General features: G+C 37.4%; 1 protein-coding gene across 4 annotated transcripts in view; it reads left to right on the top strand.

The window, feature by feature from the left end:
* Positions 1-3,018: 3,018 nt before the first annotated feature.
* The window catches only part of LOC134532974 (A-kinase anchor protein 1, mitochondrial-like), a 99,034-nt gene continuing 82,261 nt past the window's right edge, over positions 3,019-19,791 (top strand). The window contains exons 1-2 of one of the 4 annotated variants that reach the window (XM_063370067.1): positions 3,052-3,210; positions 5,642-5,961. Coding sequence is in view for 1 of the 4 variants with exons in the window: in XM_063370065.1 (XP_063226135.1) it covers positions 3,101-3,127 (27 nt within the window). In the remaining 3 variants the exon portion in view is untranslated. Of the gene's footprint in view, positions 3,211-5,641; positions 5,962-19,791 lie in introns of all 4 variants that reach the window. The other 3 variants (XM_063370071.1, XM_063370065.1, XM_063370068.1) reach the window with 3 other exon arrangements.

Below are 19,791 nucleotides of genomic sequence, written 5' to 3'. Positions count from 1 at the left end.
GCACCAGGCTAACGCGGTGGTTAGCCACGAGGTGGGTCGTGAGGTTCGAAACCCCTGCATGGCCCACTAGAAAGGGCGGCGGGGGTGATGATGTTAGGGGTCCCTAATGCCTGCTGTACCACTGGCCCTACACAGCATAGGATGCTGATCCCTAACTGGATGGGTGAGGTTCAGAAATAACGTACACGGCTTTGCACTGTCGTTCACACGTCGTGCACGGAGTGTGCGGAGTGGACGTTTAATTACACTGGCAAATTACACTTGCAATTACATTCACACGATTTCCCTACATAAAGTACACTGTCTTTAAACACTGTGCGCTCTGACGCACCGTTACTAAAGTTACGTCTTCACGCCAGTCGAGGTTGAGGGAGAGAGTTTGATTAGAGTCGGCTAATCCCGTAATTGGAGAACGGCGATGCGCAGGCCCAACTGTGTGGATCGCGGCTCGCTATTAAATTAAGTAAAGTCTACGATCAGATGTAGCCAGTGCCTGTGCACTCGGCGATTAATTAAAAGTCTGTTGTGGCGGGAGTCGGCCCGTACCGTAGATATTGCACGGCCTCACGTAATGCGTTGTGTTGGGCGTGTTAAGTTGATGCGGCTGGGTTAGGCCCTACACCGGAAAAGGACCGGGCGCACACAAGGAGTAGTTAAAAAAGGTTTCGGAGTCTGACTATAGTTACCTGATGGAAGTTCGATGAAGACAAAGAGATGATGGCTCCCCGTGGGATGTGCGTCCGTCCCGGTCTGCGAGTCGCGCTGTACTGGTGTCTGGCCCTGGCACGAGGGGAGTGGTAAACTCCCTGTCCCGCCAGAGTTTCTAAAGTTACGTTATTCGTAATAAATTATATTAATAACATGATGCAAGTGGCTCTAAATTCACACAATAAAACTTAATGATTAACTTAATATATATATATATATATGTTTTAGTAATGACATGTAATAAGTTTGTATAAAATAAGTTTGAATTATCAGAGTCACACTGGAGAATGTTCGTTGCTTGATAACTGCTCCAGTGGCGAATGATAAATGGTAATTTGTGGCGGTTTTAGTTAAGTCACATATTACACTATTGATTTCAGGCTGAAGGCCGCAAGGGGAGCACTCACAGCTGTTTTAGTAAAAAATACTACTGGTGAGTGACCAGGGCACTCCTACGTCGCATTTGTGTTGCACTGTGTTGTTAATTCAAAGTGGCGTATTCTTTAAAGTGTAGTGAATTTACCATGTACATGACTCGGTTTGTCTTGCCGATTAAGTTAAGGGCGTTGATAATACCTAAGTTCCGCGGCGCTCGTCTGACTCGGGTGGGTCATGGCTAGGGGCGCGTTCCGTTAGCGGGGTCGGATACTGGCGGTTGCAGGTCGGGCTTTAGGGTGGCCTTCGGCCGTACGACGTCAACGTTAATATTACCTGCCTGTTTGTTATGGGTAACTAGCCACTGGAGCAGTCAGCAAGCGACGAACAGTCTCAGGGTGTGACTCTGAACAATGAAACTTAATTTACACATATTAATCAACCATAATTATTAAAGGCCTTCTGCCAATCAGGTTAATTAATAATAATTAATGTATAAATTTATAGGAGCACTCAGCTTATTATTATTAGAATAAATTCCGAATAACGGAACTTTAGCAAATTTGGCGCGAGAGAACGCCGAAACCTTCCCTCACGCCAAGGCAAGATGGCAGTACCGAGCGACTCGCGGACCAGGGCGGATGTGTGTTCCATGGGGATTTATCATCCTTTGTTCTACACTGAGCAGTATTTCTGGTAATTATAGTCTACAACCTAAGCCTGCTTTATTCTTTTTGCGTAAACTCCCCATGTGTCCCTGGTTTTTTACAGTGTCGGACCTAACCCAACTGCTTAAATTTAAACTCCCCGCACGAGCCATCACGCGGGGTTGTTCACCTTATGGCACGGGCCGACTCCCGCTACCAACGAACTTTTTACTTAATGTCGTGTGCTCGGGCGCCGACGACAGCTACGTGTAGAAAGACATTTTATCTAATTTAACTGCGGGCCGCGACTCACACAGGTGAGCACGGATGCTGCGATACTAGCAACTTTCAGGATTGGCTGTCTCCAATCAACTCCTTCCCCCTAACCTCGGCTGGCGCGAGGGCTTAAACTAGGGACAGTGCGTCAGAGCACTATTATTTAACCAAGTGTATTTTTGTAGGGTAATTCCTTGTGCGCCGTGCAAATGTAAGTGTAATTGCGACTGTAACTGTCCACCTGATTAAACGTCCACTCCGCACACTTCATGCGCGACGTGTCATCGACAGTATAAATCTTGAGTTAGTTTTTGTTATTGTATTTATTCTCCCTAACCCAGCTAGGTACCAGCGTATTATGCTGTTACAGAGCCTGTGATGTGATATCAGCTAGGGACCTCTCCAACCACGAGCTGCGCCGATGGTCCTAGCGAGCGACGCAGGGGCAACGCACTCACGGGACCCAAATTTGGTTAGATGCCGAGCTAGCCTGGTGCCCTCCTGGAACACAATTTCAACAAGAACCAGTTATCTGCTAGGATACACGCCCGGTCTCGAACATGAGAACCCGTACGGTGGCAGGATATCACTAAGCTCACTCCGGGTAAGCTTACCCTGGGCGCGGAATCTGAGAATTTAGTGATGGTGACCTGTATCTATATTATCTTTATAGTCAATTTTGTATCTGTTATACTTATAATACTATTTATGTTAATTTTTTATCGTTTAGTTTTAATATTTTTTTTTCTATCATTAAAATGAATTTTTTTGAAGTGTCCTAAACCCCTTTATAAGGACTTTTATTTTGTCAAATGTACGAATTAACATAAACAATGGCACACGTGTCACTGAACACAACAATTTTTAGAATATAGAACATATTATTACTGGATAATTTCTTAATTGCATGTATTAGCATCTATTTATTAAACACATTGTGATCTTTTATGTGTAAATGCCCGCTCCTAGCGGCTAAAGAAGTACTATTCATCTTGACTTTTTTCGATTTTAAATGCGATTGCTTGGTTACATACTTGTAGACAAATCCTTGCAAAATTGCGAACTCAAATCGAAATATTCACGTGGATATACGCATGAATGGTATTGAATTTTGTGTTCAGGCAAGCAGATTGTGTGATTTTATCCTTTTAATATATTTTTGAAGAAGAACGTGTTTCTTAACTTACATACGTGTTCGTGATTCGTAAGTAGCATGAGATTGTTTTGCATACACTGTTTTCGCAGTCAACTTTGATATTAGTTTTAACAATAATACATTCAAGTAAACAAATACTACCGGTATTTGACATTATGAAATGGTTTGGGTTGTAGGTTTGCATTTGGATTAGTGATTTGCTAGATCTTTGTATTGTATATATTACTATTTCCACCCAATACCCGGCTATTGGCTGATGCATGTGTGATTTTGAAAAAAAATATAGGCTTTATGTTAGTATTTCGTTTTTCAAGCAGTATTTGTTGAATTTCAATAGCCTGTCGCGTCCGTCCATCATGTGTCCACCCGCCACCCGTTCGTCCGCTTACAAGTTGAGCGATTTACAACACTCACACCTCTATCGTACATTTTAATTATGATGGTGCCTATTGTAAAGGTTAAGGTAGTTTGACGATTATGGAATACCTTTTGCACATGACGTAATTTGATTGGTAATTGATTTATGTGTAAGTTGTGCATTGTCAGATTGGATGACCACACAATGTCACATTCAGTTGCCAATTGATTAAAATCAGCCATCCACACTGCGCTATTTCACTTCCCAACTTCATTGCAACTTTGAAGCAGATGAAGAGGGCGTTGCAAACATGCCTACAGTTGTATCAAATAAACAAAATCTTGCGTTGGTATTAGGGTTCACGGTTGATGCCAAAGAGGACGAAAGAGGAAGAAGAACCTGGACAAAATAGTGACTCTCAAAAGAAAAAAAAACTTGGCCACATTAATCTTATAAAAGTGCTAGAATTTGAAGAATTCAAACATTTATCTGAATGAACCATGGTAGCCCTTGTAAGTTTATTTAAATTTGTAAAACCATATATTATTAATCAGCAGTGGGGGATCCAGGATTTTGGTTTGGGAGGGGCTTGACCCAGCTGAGGCTAGGCTTTATCGAGGCAAACACTTAAACAATAGTGGACCCAGATGCTTTTGGGGGGGGCTTGAGCCCCTTAGCCCCCCCTCTGGATCCGCTACTGTTAATCAGGATACAGACATGTGGGAAGCAATTTATGGGGTGGAGCGAGTAATTGTAACACTGAAATATGTAATGTCAGTAATTATTCCCAATACATATGAAGGTACGTTCACCAATACCTCCATCCCTTTCATATACAGCATTGGGTTGTTGAGACAAAGCTGGGCAAGTAGAAGTAGTTAATACATAGCTATAGTATTCATCATTGCATGAATTACCTGGCTTAGATAAAATAATAGGTTGTGTTTCGTTCTTACCCCAATTTTCTGGTATAGGTAAAATAGACAATGGGTGTTTGAATGAATCATTTCAGATGTTAAAAGCTGTCTGTTATTGTAATCTTTTGGGCAGGGATTGAATATGTGAGGCATTGTTGCTTACATAAAATTGCTTTTGGGTGCATACTGTGATAGTCCTTTTTGAATTAGGTATGAGAGTTAGTAAAATTGATACTGTTTTGGCAGTTCCTGTGTACCCTGGGGAAGAAGAAGGCTTAAATGTATGCGATGGGAATGTAGTTGGCCTTAGAATTGATTCTGGGAAAGGAAAATGGAATTCACGCTATGGAATGTATGTGGATGTTGTATTACGGGACTGAGGTCTGGGTGATGGCATTGATAATGATGAAGACTGTGGGGAAGATGATGGTATGAATATTGGTCTTTGAGAGTCACTATTATGTAATATTGGAAGAGGTGTTGGTGTTAACAATAGAATTAAAACTATTAGGTATTGTTTAACGATATGGTTGACTGAACTGTAAGAAATTCTAGCTTTATGTAGAACAATACTTTTGCAATCATCTTTTCAGCAATGCATCTTTGTAATTTAGACATGCCTTTTAATTGACTTGCAAAAGTAGTGTTATTAGTCTGCAAAAATATTTAATGGACGCAAAGGAACTGAGTCAGTGATATGACAACCTTGGTTTCTATTATTAATATTATTAACCAAAAAAAGCATACTCTTTACAAACATTACAAGGATATTGTAAAATACTCCTCTGAAAGGTATATTGTTATCATTCTACTTGAATCAATGAACAGAACAATATTTGTGCCATTAAACACTTAGCACATCACAACTCTTTGAACAACATCGAAATGACTCTTTTATTACCGTTGGAATACCCATTATCTTTAAAACCCTGACGTGACAAATTTACAGAATTTATTATTGGACAAGCTTTAAACATTAACATCCTGCTAACACAGGCTATTTACAAGTTATAATTAAAAGTTAATTATTTCTTTAATTACAAATCTTTACATTAAACTTGCCATGAAACTGTAGTATAAACTTTCTCTTTAACGAGTTTACTTGTTGACTCCAAGGGGAGTCTTCTATAAACTTATAATACAATTTACTCGCCACTGAAGGCTGTGGCTGGTGAATAAAAGTTTCTACTTGCCTTTTTTAAAGCGTCTGTCATCAACTTCCTCGGCAGTCCACGATACTCCAGGTGCGCTGGGTTTCCTCTTCCCAACTTGCTGCTTCGCCTTGACTCAAGGCCTGCAATGACTACTCTGCTATCGGCTACTTCACTCCAATACTCCTTCGGTCAACTCCTCCAGGACTCTCGTCTTGGAGCTCTGCCTGATGGACACCACACGCTAGCACCTGCAGGAACTCGGCAGTTGCAGTGACGAGTCATTGTTCCAAGTTGTCTCCAGCAGGAGAACTCGCACAGCGAGTTTGCATAGTGATTGTCAGCCTCTGGACACCTCCATGGGGCACCTTGGGTGAGTCAGTGACAGCATCAGTGACCAACAGTTGCAGGCTGCGAATCCTTTCCGCATTTGCTTAATTAGCTGGTAAATGGAGGCAACCACAGCGAGTTGGCATCCAACTTGTACTAGGTGGCTGCACGGTTGAGAGCACAACTTTTAGTAGACTGTACCAGTGATGTTGTTTAACTTGAACTGCAGCTCACTCGCCCAGCGAGTGCTCTACTTGGTTGCCTTCGGCTCGTAACCCACATGGCTGTAGTTTCAAACATAGGTTGATTTGATGCAACTCGTTAAGCTCACTCATTCAGATACTCGAAGCCTTCTCTTGTTGAATCGCAGTTGTCATTTGTGTAGTCTCATCATTGATATCTGGTGACTTCCTGTAGACTGGCTGAGCAATACCACAAGCATGACTGTCCGCCTGGGTATGATTGTATAGACTCTGTCGACTGTACTTTCTTCTGTACTGTGTCGTCCCCGCCAGCTGCGCCCATATTTTTACCTTTTCGCCTGTTGTGGTCAATTCGTCCTAGAATGTTACCCTGTTTTTTCGGCCATTGTGGGTTTCCACAAACTTCACAGGCTCAGGGGATGTTTACCTCTATCCGCACGTCAGTGGCCCTCTTCGCACGTGTGGTGCTAACATTCACTGACCTGAGATCAGCGAGTGGTTCCTCACATGATATGGGGAAATGCCCTGTAACAGAATCCTGAGCTAGAGTGTCTGTAGAATTACTATTGGATTACACATTTTTAACATCATAAGATCTTTTAATTTTTGCTGTAACGTCATACACAGCTTATTTCCATTTGTTTTAAATTATTTTTCAGATACCCGAAACAGAATTAGAATAGTTAGCAGAGACAAAAGAATGTGAGAATATGTGGCATTTCCATCACTGTTGGTGCAATGGATGGCAACCACATTCTTATCGCAAAGCCTCCAGATAGTGTATATTTTATAATTACAAGGGCATCTACAGCATGGTTTTGTTTGCGGTAGTTAATGCCAGTAGAATGGGTGAGTTGAAAAATTTACATATTCCACATACCTATGCTTGAAATATGTATTTTTTTCAACTCATCCATTCAATCACAAATTCCTTTACGTTCATACAGGAATTAAGTGAAGCACATCTGATGGCGGAATCTTAAAAAAATTCTAAATTCTACGAAAACTACCAAGAAAATCCATTTTACTTAATTCAAACACTTTAGCTATGTGTGTTTCCATGGTTATAGACGAAAGTGCATTTGGCTAGAATGCACACATTTTGAAGCCTCACCCACAAAAAAAATTTAACAAAAGAGAAGAAAATTTTCAACTACTGATTGTCGTAGGGCTAGGAGAGTTATGAAAAATACATTTTTGACATCCTGGCAGCACAATTTAAAATATTATAGAAACCCATGTATTCAAACTTTGAGAATTTTGACTAAGTTGTGATGGTCAGCTGTTTCCTGCATAATTAAATATTGAAGGCAAAAATCAAAGAGCTCTATGACGTCTCTATGCATGGATTACAAAGATATTGAAAATGGATCATTTCGTGAAAGAGAGTGTGGTGGCAACATCCACAATTATTGAATCTTCATCACACCCAAAGACAAATGGAGGTTGGCAAACATGTTCATAATATTTGTATAGCTTATTTTAATGTACCAGGTAGAGTACATTGTCAAGAAAAATGTTTTAGATAATAGTGGGAATAAAAGACAAACTTTCATCATCCTATGAATTTTTGTTCCCTATTGTGTCCATTACACTTTTTGACTTATGATTTTCCACAAAAAAAGCATGTCATAGTTCCACAATGTTGGCATATAAACACTGTCGGTTCTTGCACCCCTAGATTTGCTACTTTCCACTTGTTAATAATTATGTACATAGTAATTGTAATAAATTAATATTTAACAATGCCCAATAATACAAATAAATAAGTTAAAACAGTTCAAAATAAATAAGTTAAAACCGTTCAAAATAAACTTTTAGTAATATCAAACATTATTATTGTAAAAACTTAAGTTGTAGGCAGCTAGGTAAACAAAATTGTATTAACATACATACCTACATTATATGTGCATACAAAAACATGTTATCAACTTGCACTATTTAATAAATAAAAGGGTGTAAAAACTCACTATGTATATTTTGATGCACTTAACTTTCTTCCACAAACTATCTAAACAAATTGTGCACATATTTTCTAATTTCTTTTTAACTGTATCGAGGTTTGCATTTGGGTCTATTTCTTTTCATCTTTGTAATAATATTGATAGGGCTTCTTGCCTCACATTTTTTTCTGTGATACTGCTCGTTAGAGGCAGCCCACAAACACGGAAAGTCTTAAAAATCTAATACATCTGTAATGACAGTACTTTCCAGTTTTCATAACAGCCTCCCCACCGCAGAAACAATAAAATTATAACTTACTCTTGCAGCATTCGCACTGTGACTGTTGACTGAAAATTAACAATCAATATCCACACCACACAATCTGATTGGACCAATTTGAAATGACGTTCAATTTTTAGATTATCTTCAACTTCTCTCCACATGGTACAATTTGATTGACAATTCAACCAAATCGTCAGTTAAATAATTTTATGTGGAATAGGCCTAGGACTTGCACTTATTACCCACTAATCATAATTATTTTTTGATCTTATATTTATTTACTTATTTTTTTACAGTTAACATATGTATTGGATTACTCTTCTGTCTTTCATGCAGTTTCGTTTTACTTTAAAGTGTGTTCTAGTGGAAGTTAAAAATATGTTATGAAAGCTGCTAAACAAATAATCAAACTACAGGTAATACCTTGCAATAATTTTGATGGTTATAATTTCATAATATGCAGGTCACGTGAATTCTGCTTTAATGTGAGGCAACTGTATTTAACATTTAAATGTGGAAAGTTGTAAGATTCACAGAGACTGAATGCCAAAATTTATGCTAGGAAAGTACAAATATATATATATATTTTTTTTAAATAAGTACTTCTACAACATTAGGCCATTTATTTGTAATCTGTTGTCCCATGTAGTTCCAATTAAGTATGTTATGTCATATTGCAAATAATTTTTTTTTTAGGAAGGATCTACAGGATATTTACATGAATCAATAGCCCTACCTATCTTGTAGGAAAATTATTTAATTAAATAAATTTTCAGGCATTTAAAACTCTTACATAATGGTTGTGTATAGCAGTCTCTACTGTGTGATGTGAAGAATGTTAAATTGTCAGCCACCTAAGTTGGCAGTGACATACAGCTGCTTGAAGCAGAAGTCAATCAAGTTTTCTTGTACCATGTTGGTTAGGAAGATTGCTGGAGTATGTGGTTGCTGTATGGGACTTACATCTGGTGACTGAGAAAGTGCAACGAAGACTGGTGATGAATGAGTACATGAGAACACGGAAGGTGTGGCGAGGGATGCACACAGAATATCTGTGCTGGCTGCAGACCTCGGGTGGGGCACATTTCAGGGTAGAACAGCCATTCCGGTTGTCACGGATGTTACATTAGTACTAATTTTAAATTCAATATGTTCAAAATAGAATTTATTTTGCATTATTTTATTACTGGACTCCATGAAAAATATCTTTATCTTCATACAGCAAAAATTTTGTTGACTATATTTTACAAATTTTGCAAAAAAATTAATAAAAGGCTGTGTCACGGATGTTACAAAATTTGTGAACTCACCTCGGGCATTGTCAAATGAAATAAAAAAACTCTGGTCTCTGCCTCACACAAGAATACTTTTTTATCCATAATGTTTGTCTGAAAGCTATGGTAGTTTCATAACTATCACGAACGCAAAGAAAACACATTCAGTAAATATTTTATAGCTCTTTTTTTCATGTCACGGATGTTACACACATTTTGTCACGGATGTTACAGCTGGTATTATTATCCTAAATTTTCCCAAATTTACAGGCCAATTTGAAAATTCTAAGTAAAAATACTGAATATAACTGTTATAAACATAAAGAGACTAAAATTACTAATTTAACCAACTAAAGAAAACACATGCCAAGTATGTATACTTACACATTTAAAGCATTTGAAGTGTACAGAAATTTAAAGACATAATATATTGAACTGTAAGAACATCACATCACAAACAAACTTTGTCTTTGAATCTATACACCACTCTGCTTCCTATTTCCTTAATGTCTGGGATCGGAATAGTACATACCACCTGATTAACATGTACATCTCTCTCATCGTCTTCATCAGGAACAAATAGCTTTCCACTTTTACCATACTGTTTCAAGAAGAGCACACGTAGATCACCATTTACATTCAATGCACTTTGACATATTGCAAAATAATGATGGCTAGCTTTGGACTTTCCATGACCAGTAATGCATACTTTTACATACATACCAGCAGTAATATTTGCAATGTTAATGGGTCGATGATTGTCATCTGTGTTTGAGGAATGAAAGAGTTCAGTAGTATTATCTTCACAAGATTGCTCAAAATCTTCAAACTTTGACTCTGCAACACTGTTGTCCGTATCAGAAGAATACACATCACTCCACCTACACTTCTGATTTGTCATCGCTGCTTTGCCTCTGAAAGCAACTTGAACTTTACTTTTGGCAGACGTTGAGTTAAACCCAGCAGCAACATGCAAGTCATCGATTTTCCTGAAGTAATGAATTTCTCTTATACCCGTCGTACCTCTCACTTTCTCCCACCGATTGTTCAGAAACACTGAAGTCTCTTCTATTTCTTCTTTGCTTACGTAAAGTACCTCAGTGGACTTGCACTGAGCTTGAGCTACATTGAAGAATTCTCCAGCATTATTGACTGTAGTACGTCGAGCCTTGACAGTTGTCCAAACCATTCTTTTTACTTGGCCTCCGATGGCATCTACTGCACCCTTTCCGTGACCAGCAGCAAAGAAGTTCCACTCTACAGTCTTCACATTGAGATCGTCAGCCAAAAAGCACATGTTAAAAACTGTATACTTGCTCTTAAATTGGGAAGAACAGTTGTCTGAAAATATTATAAGATCACACAAAGACACATTTGGGTTCTGCTGAAAGTGAGAAATTATTGTTTTTATGAAAGTCCAAGCTGACTGTTTGGAATGGCTCACATCGTCACTTACTACCACATATGAAAATGCCATGTCCTCAAACTACAAGCAACACGTAAAAATTGTCACTTGGGAAATGATGCTGTAGTTCTCAGAAAAGTCTACTTGCATCACAGCTTCTCCTTTCCTTAAGTTATTCTTTTTGTCCTCAAAGTATCTTGCTTGCTCACATTTTACAAACACATGCTTCTTGAAATTGGGGATATATGTATTTAGTTGTGTTACAAGGTTTTGTAGACTTGAAGATACCTTTTCAACTACCAACTGACCCTCTGTTTTTATCCATTTATTCCATTTCACCTCCCTTGAAAAGTCAGAATGTGGTTCCAGCAGACTTTTTACATCATAATGGCAAACAGAGCATTTATTAGTCATGCATCGTTCTTCATGTGTATTACAACACATATTTGAATCAGCGATGTTGGTGTTAAAGAATTTCCTTGATAACCAATACAAAAAGGAGAGATAGCCTCAGCTAAAAATCTGAAATTTGCATGTTTAATGCATACACAAACATTATGTGGAGTATCTTTAATGGGTTTTACATGTTTTGGGCGCATTTCAAAGAATTTAGAACGAGATATGTGTATTTCAGGGTAGAGTTCAGAAAACTTTTGGTGAGCTTCAACAACACTCATCGTAAGGAAACGTTTTTGCTTCTTTTCTTTCTTTCCTGTGACTTCATTTTTCACTGTTATGCAGTCTCTTTTCCCAGAAGTTTTCCAGCTAATGTCATCATTCTCAAAAAAATTTCTTGCAGTTTCCAAATCTTCTTTTCTGTACAATTTTCCCCTGGGTGCTAGAAATTTTTGTGCTTTAAAAAGCTCATCCTCTGGAGTTGAAAAACTTTCTTTCATCAATTGCCTAACAACAGCTTGTTTCTTCGTAGGACTATTTGGCAAGTTCTTACGTGCCTTGTGGACAGCTTTACGAAGTGTGCTGGTAGAAGTGTAGGAACCCAGTGCTGAAAGGTTTGTAGGCTCCTTACAAATGTTGGTTACTAGTCTTTTCTTCTTCCTCCATTCCTGCACTCTAAGTCTTGTTTTTTCTCGTTTAGTGTTTAATAGCTTCTTATCATTAATGCACTTCTGTTTTTCTGCTTGCCTCTTCAACCAATTTCTTTCTGTCTTTTTTCAAATATTCAGCCCACCTCTCTGTATTTTCCGACCATTTCTGCTCTCATCTTCGCTGTTCTTGCAGCAGATGTGACAGGTGCCATTATCTGCAACAAAATGGGATAATGTAGGTTATTTACATCCATCACATACTGAAATATAGGTTATGTAGGTTATGATGATGTAGACTAAAGCCCAGAGACATTCTGACATATAAATACTGGTGGTAAAAATGCTAACACCTTAAATGTGCAACATCCGTGACACTTATTTTTTAAATATTAAAAACTTGTATAGTGACTTAAAGATAGTAGGCAGTCAGCACCTGACCTAGATGCCAACATGGCCTAATTGTTACAGAGGAATGAAAGTCCATTACTGAAAAGAAAAACATTTTCAAGTTTTCTGTCACGGATGTTACATTACAAACATGTACTTACTGTTTAATATATACATTTTGAATTTACTCACCTGTATCAATGAAATTTCCAGTGCACACACTTAAAACATCTCTTGAACCATAGCACCTTTCAAAACTTTGTTAAAAGCTTATCTTTTTATTCAGTAGGTACTACCAACGCTTAGAAAATAATGTAGTGCCATTAAAAAGTCAACACCACTAGATTCAATGCTTGTAAATCATGTTAAAATTTGTTTATTTCTTAAATTAAACAGTGTTATCCTTAAATTTTAAGTATTATCTACATTAAAAAAATTTATACATATTTCTTGAAAAAATAATTTTTTTTTAAAAGAATTCCCATTTTGGCCGGAATGGCTCAGAAGGCAGTTGGAAAGTTTGTGAATTCTATTCAGCAGGGTCAGGGAGAAGGGAGTGTTAGGGCAAGTTGGGAAACAGGGGCACATTAAAAAAAATATGAAAATGCATTTGTGTACTATGTATCATTTTTTCTAAATATTCTGTTAAAGGGCAAAGTGACAATTCTATTATTTCATTAACTTAGGCAGAATTACTCAACTCTTGGAAATAAAACAAAATATTTAATGGATTAAAAAACAGAATTTTCTGAATTAATTTTTTTCAGGTGCTGTTACTTTCATCATTTTCTACAGCACAGACACCATCCATGTTTCTTGGACCCAGTCATTTCTGAACAAGATTTTTTAACAAAAATATTTGATGATGTTTTCAAAACCATCTTGTCAGAAATCAGGTCTCCAGCAAGGAAACGTTAGGCCCCATGGCAACTTGGCACCAGGGCTTTGTAGAGCCCTGACTTAGTCTTATATGAAAGAGTTAATCAACATCATCTTTAACATGGCAAAACTCATTTGCAATAAATATTGTAAAAAAAAAATTATAAATTTGTAACATGTGTAACTGTTACAGTGTGGCAGTGTGATTTTCATGTGAATATGCTCACGAAGAGTTTACGTTAGTGTTATTATTATATAATTCTTGAATGTTCCAACTAGACACTCACTTGTGTATCAGCATTGTGAATCCATCATCTTTGTTTTGGATATTACAAATGTAGCATCACACATACAGTATTAAAATATAAAACTAAAACACAAAGGAGAAGTTAAAATTCATTGTTTTTCTGTTACCCCCTCTCCCTTTTTTTTATAATACCAGATTTCATGTAGGTGAAAGGAAGTGTATTACAGATAAGGCAAGAAATTGTCCATTTAAAAATTTACAATTTTTCAGAATAAAAATAATAAAAATCCAAGATTCTTTGTAGAAATATGTGCCTCACAGAATAAAAAAATAATTTACAGATTTTTAGTGAGTCATTTAAAATAAATTTAATAACTGGTTTTTAAATTTATGTACACAGAATTTAAATAACCAGTTATTAAATTTAATTGATTTTGCTATCACCGGTTTTTAATGTCAAGTATTGATTGATTCACGTAATGAAACTATTCATGAGCGTCTTTGCCATCTTTTATCAAGTTCAAAGCAAAGAGTTTACTATTAAAAAATTCAGTAGCATATCTTTAATTTCTATTCATTTTATTTAAGTTTGTTACGTGCTCACCAACAGTTGGGTTGTTTTTAGGTTGGGTATGACAAAATTATACAGAGGGCGACAGTGTAAGTTGGTGTAGGAAAACACAACCTGTAGGTAAAGCACAACAGGTGGGCACCGCAGCAGATAAGTACCACCCCAAACAGGCACCACACGGTTCCTTATAATTTATCGTGGCCAATAAATTCCCCATTATCACAGCAGTGTCTCTGAGTTTGCTAAAAGATTATAGTTCTCATAAAAAAATCTTGCTATGAGATACAATAAAAAAATACTTTTAGGAGAATATTCAAAATCAAGAAACATATGTATATTTTTGATTACATCTTTTAACCCATTATACAAATTTTACTTAATGGCTGGACTCTCAATTTTATGAGTCTGCAACAGATTTTTGTTTCGAAAAATATTCACTTCTCGATCAACTGTGTACATATTTTGGTTAATGAGTCATTAATAAATAAAATAAAACACACTATTTTTCAAAATCCATAAACTTACCTTATTCCATTGAAAAGTTACATTTGGGGTTGCGTTTTTTAGAGGACGCAATTTTATTTTTTTTTATGTGTAGGGGGGGTCAGTGTAAAGCTAAAACCAAGTTTGTGGGGTCGCCACCCTTGTCCCACGGCCGCCATCTTGAAAATAGGTGTTGAAATGGTTTTTACGATATATCTCTTAAACTATTTATTTGATAAACAAAATTTGTTAACATTTTTTGTTGCAAATTAAATTCTCTACAACTTTGGTCCAGTAACTGTTTGTCGTAGAACTATAAATAAAAAAGTTATAAGCGAAAATCTTAAGAAATTCGAGAAAAAAATTTATATTTTTCGATGTAACTTTTTTTTTATCATTTTACTAAAAAATGATATCTGACCATTTTTGTAGATCGTTTTTTGAGGAACAACTTTTATTCACAGCATTTTTTCATTAAGTCAATAGCTAAGGTATTACAGCGCTCCGAAGTGAGTACTCTTAACTATACCTATATTATACGTGTGTACTAATAATATGTCATCAGTTATTGTTTTTATTTTTTTTAATTAATTAATGTTAGCAAATTTTGTTTATCAAATAAATAGTTTAAGAGATATATCGTAAAAACCATTTCAACACCTATTTTCAAGATGGCGGCCGTGGGACAAGGGTGGCGACCCCACAAACTTGGTTTTAGCTTTACACTGACTCCCCCCTACACATCAAAAAAATAAAATTGCGTCCTCTAAAAAACGCAAGGTAAGGCCTAAAAAATGTAACATTTCAATGGACTACCTTTTAACTGGAGGTTTACTGTCTCACATTTATTATTGTGCATAATTTTTATGGTCAAAGAAAAATGTTCCCCATTTTCCAAATGTTTTCCAATTGTGAAATTTAGATCAACAATATAGAAATATCTTTGTAGGTTACACTTCACTTTGTAGCTTAAACTTCAATTAATACTTTTGTTTTATAAACAAACAACATTGTGTGCAGATCCCAAAGAATTAATATTTTTCTGATTAGTTGAAAATGGCTGTGCCTCACCAGGTGTATGGGTACCGTACTGCACTTAACTTCACTTGGCCAATGAGCACATTACCCTCCCCACCCCTACCCCTTCTCTATTCCCCCTTACTTTTCCTGATAGTGGGCTTTAAAATAATTTATAAAATATAAAAAAAACTCAATTCATTGTTTATTTTTCCTTGGAGAAAGTAATGTGACTATTATAGAAGAAACATTTCATTTACAGTCATTTTTTATTATTATTTTACGAACAGTTTTAGGACAGAGTAAATAAGTGAGTTTTTATACTGCGTGTATACAATTTATGCCCACTCGAGGCCGAATTCAGTAAGTGATAGACTTATCTCAAGCTTGTGATCATCTGATTACACTAGTGTCCTTTTTACCGAAAAACTGTTATCTTTTACGGAAGCCAAAGATTCACTGGTGATCAGTTACACTCCCGAAAGATGCAATTTTGATATGTCTAGAGATCAAAACTTAAGTGAAGATGTGGTTAGGTCAACCACAATTAGAATACAGAAAAATTGTTATGCTTCCCAGGAAACACAATTCTGAGTTTGCATGGTGGTGGTTTTCGGGTACGTAACTGAAGGACCAGTTAACCTGAGACTATATACCTTATCTCTTATAGTTGTGAAAATAACACTCTACATGGGTCCATTATAATATAAAAATATATATTAAATGAGATAATAACAAGTTGAACAGAGGAGGTTGTGTGAACATTATTATGAAAACCAAAATCTATTTGGATTAAATTTAAGCAATTAATTCAATAGCGAAATAATGAACTACAACTCAGTATAACGTAATTTTTCTCGAGTTGGACGGGTTTAAAGTTCGCCTAACCTCCCCTCTGTACTCCCCCTGCATCACAACTGCGTGCGCCTGTCAGTTTCACTGTTGAAGCTGAGTGTTGGCGAGTGTTTCGCCGCCGTGCTTTTACAACTCGCTCACGAATTCCCCTCTCACGACGTCTCTTTTTGTTATTCCACTTCTATCCCGTCTTCGTTTCTTTTCGTCGATGTACACCATCGTCTGCAACGTTTGCTGGCACCCGTGCCGCGTGTTGACAAACTATTTTATATATATATATATCCCTAACCTAATTTAAATCTAAGTTTTAATATGTTGAGGAGGGGTCCGGGTTAGGCAAGGAGCTAAGTACGTCTCAGGCCTAAGGCTATACGCCGTATGAGGCTGGGTATCAACCATGCAAGTGGCTTGCCATCGTGTGCGTTGTTTGGGCATTGGCAATTTCTTTTCTCGTAACCTAAGTAAAACTAAGTGTATTTGTTAGGGAAGACTAAAGTGCGTCTGAGGCCGAAGTCTATACGCCTAATCATGCAGGGTTTCAGCCATGCAGAAAGGGTAGCATGCATCATGCTTTTTGTTTGGGGATTGGCTAGCCTCGACAGCACTTACCCCATCTTAAATCTAGACTTATAGTTAGGTCAGGTAAAACCTGGCAGCAGTTGTATCCGTGACCAACTCGCCTATCTTAATTTTAAACCTGCGTAGACACAGGGGAACAACGTGGGTTCGGTTTTCTGGTAGCAGTCTGGTATAAGAAAGTTAGTCTATATTAGGTGCATTTGTGCACCTGGAAGTGACGCTGGAATCACAGTGGCGCATCGCGTTATGTATGGAAAACACGAGTTTCTCACCCGCGCGACCAACGAAAATAAACGATTGAAAATAAAATGTTTCGTGTCATAATAATGCGCAACAAACATACAACAGCCATAAACGCTTTCAAGTTTTATTTTAATAAACAAGCATAAACACCAATTTAAATATTTATAACTTGAAATTAATGAAAAAACTTTCATTTTCAAATATACTTTCTTGGTGCTCACCTACGGTGTATAGGGAACTCCTGTTCAAAATTTCATGCTTCTAGACCTACCGGTTTAAGTAGTGCGTTGTATGTCAGTCAGTGTTAAGAGTTTTATTAAGTAATACTTTTAGCGTATAATTAAATCAGCAAAAGCAAATTTAAGTTCCTGGTGAGCTCAGAGTTTGTCTAATTTTCCGAACCCCACTTTTTTTTTTTTTTACACTTGAGGGGCGAGGGCTATTCTACATCGTCCAGACCCCTCGGTAAGGATGCTCTCCGAAATATTAGGGCCCCGCTAAAAGTAAACAGAAGTTGCGTGGAAGATGGTTGAGGTGAACGCCAGCGCTCACGCCAAGTGGTTTGCGGAAATGAGCCGAGCTGCGGCGCGGGCGTCACTTCTGGGCGGGGCGGAGGGAACTTTCCCCCCTCCCGGGCTCCGGCCGTGTGACGGAAAGCAGGTCAGCCGCAGAAATGCGCCGCGGAGCGGTGAGCTCGAGTTACCTTCCCGTAGCGGCGCGGCGGAGGTACAGTCGGTCTCGAGTAACTTTGCCCCGAATTTGACCGTTCTCTGGAGCTGGAGTCACAGTGCCACGACGGACACGACAAATCCGACTGGGCTTCGTCCAGCGTTCCAGCACGACAAAAGTGAATAGCGCAGCGTCAAAATACCACGACCGATTCTAATAAATATGGCTGTCGGCAAGTCTTCAGTATAGAATGCGCTCAAAACAGCGCAGGCCCTTTTATTTCCTGCTCACAGTTGAATTGCATAACAATATAACATTTAGTCGTCTATTGCACAAAGTTAGATTGAGTTTATTTTAGATTCAAGGAAGGAAGCTATAGATAGGTATGTTGATAGGAACAGAAAATAATTCTGCTGTTATCTATACTAAAAATTAAAAATAAACGTAAACAAAACAGTCGAAGGCACACTGCACATGTGAAAGTATACCCAAACGTAAAAATGTATTCCGTTTTTAGCATAAAGATTTACCAAGTAGTTAAATAATTATTAAGTTCTTTAGAGTTCCCGTCGTGCAGCACGACAACGCAATTATAAATGGAATCCACTTCATGCGAGCCGTCGGGGCGCCTATTTCGTCGTGCTGACGTCACGGCGACCTTGTATTTCATTGGCTGCTGAGCGTGTCGGGTCGCTTATAACTTTTTTATTTATGGTTCTACGACTAAAAGTTACGGGACATAAGTAATAGATAATTTTATTTGAAACAAAAAATGTTAAATAATTGTTTTGTGAGAACTTTAGTTTGGCAGATAAACCGTAAAAACTATTTGAACCTCTTTTTCCAAGATGGCGGCTGTGGGACAAGGGTTGCAACCCCACAAACTTGGATTTAACTTTACACTAACACCCTCTTCATATCTAAAAAATAAAATTGCGTCCTCTGACAATCACAACCCCAAATGTAACATTTCAATGGACTATACTTCTTCTGGACACAAACCATTCTGTTCGTTTGGTTATTAAGAAACACCAGATTCCAGAAATTGGACTTGAAAAATTTCTCTAATACCCCATGTTATGAAAAAAAAGGGGGGGGGGGAGATATATGAATTTTTAAATATGCGGGGCCGCTGTGCCATTGGAACATAGTGTTGCTAGCCGAAGAAAGTTAATAAATCGGTATCGCAGCGACGCCCTTGTCGCGGTTATCAGTGCAGGAGATAATTCGTAAACGATGTTTTTTACCAGCTTCGTTCAGTACGACGGAAAAATATTTTCGTTGGTAGATGGTGGCAGGGAAAGCGCGTTTGGCCCTGTCTTTTGTCGTTGGTGTTAAAAATCTACTCGAGAATTGTTTGTCAGGAAAAAAAAGACATGTATTGATAAATAAGTGGTCATTATGCAATACAAAGTGGGAATTTGTTAGTAATTAAAATTGAAGAAATTCTAAGTGTCCTGAATTTGATCGATTTTAAAGTATTTGTGATCAAAAAAAATTCTTTAACTTTTTTTATTAGTATAGAAAATATTATTTACCATTCCATCGTCGTACATTACACGCAGAAAAGGTTGTATTGTCTTGATTGGAAATCACGTATCATTAATCGCACAATTTTGTTCTTTGAAATGTAAAATAACGAGATATTACATTAACAATGAATGATTGAAGTTATCTCGTCAGTAAATTGACAGTACTTTTAACAACCCGATTGCAGTTTCACATGTTACTAATACAAAGGATTCTAGGAGTTCCAAAAGCTGACATCGGCTGTTCGGTTCTGGGATAA

Source organism: Bacillus rossius, chromosome 6, assembly GCF_032445375.1.
Source record: "Bacillus rossius redtenbacheri isolate Brsri chromosome 6, Brsri_v3, whole genome shotgun sequence".
Lineage (NCBI taxonomy): Eukaryota > Metazoa > Arthropoda > Insecta > Phasmatodea > Bacillidae > Bacillus > Bacillus rossius.
Note: the sequence above shows the minus strand (reverse complement) of the source record. Positions and strands in the feature narration are given on the sequence as shown.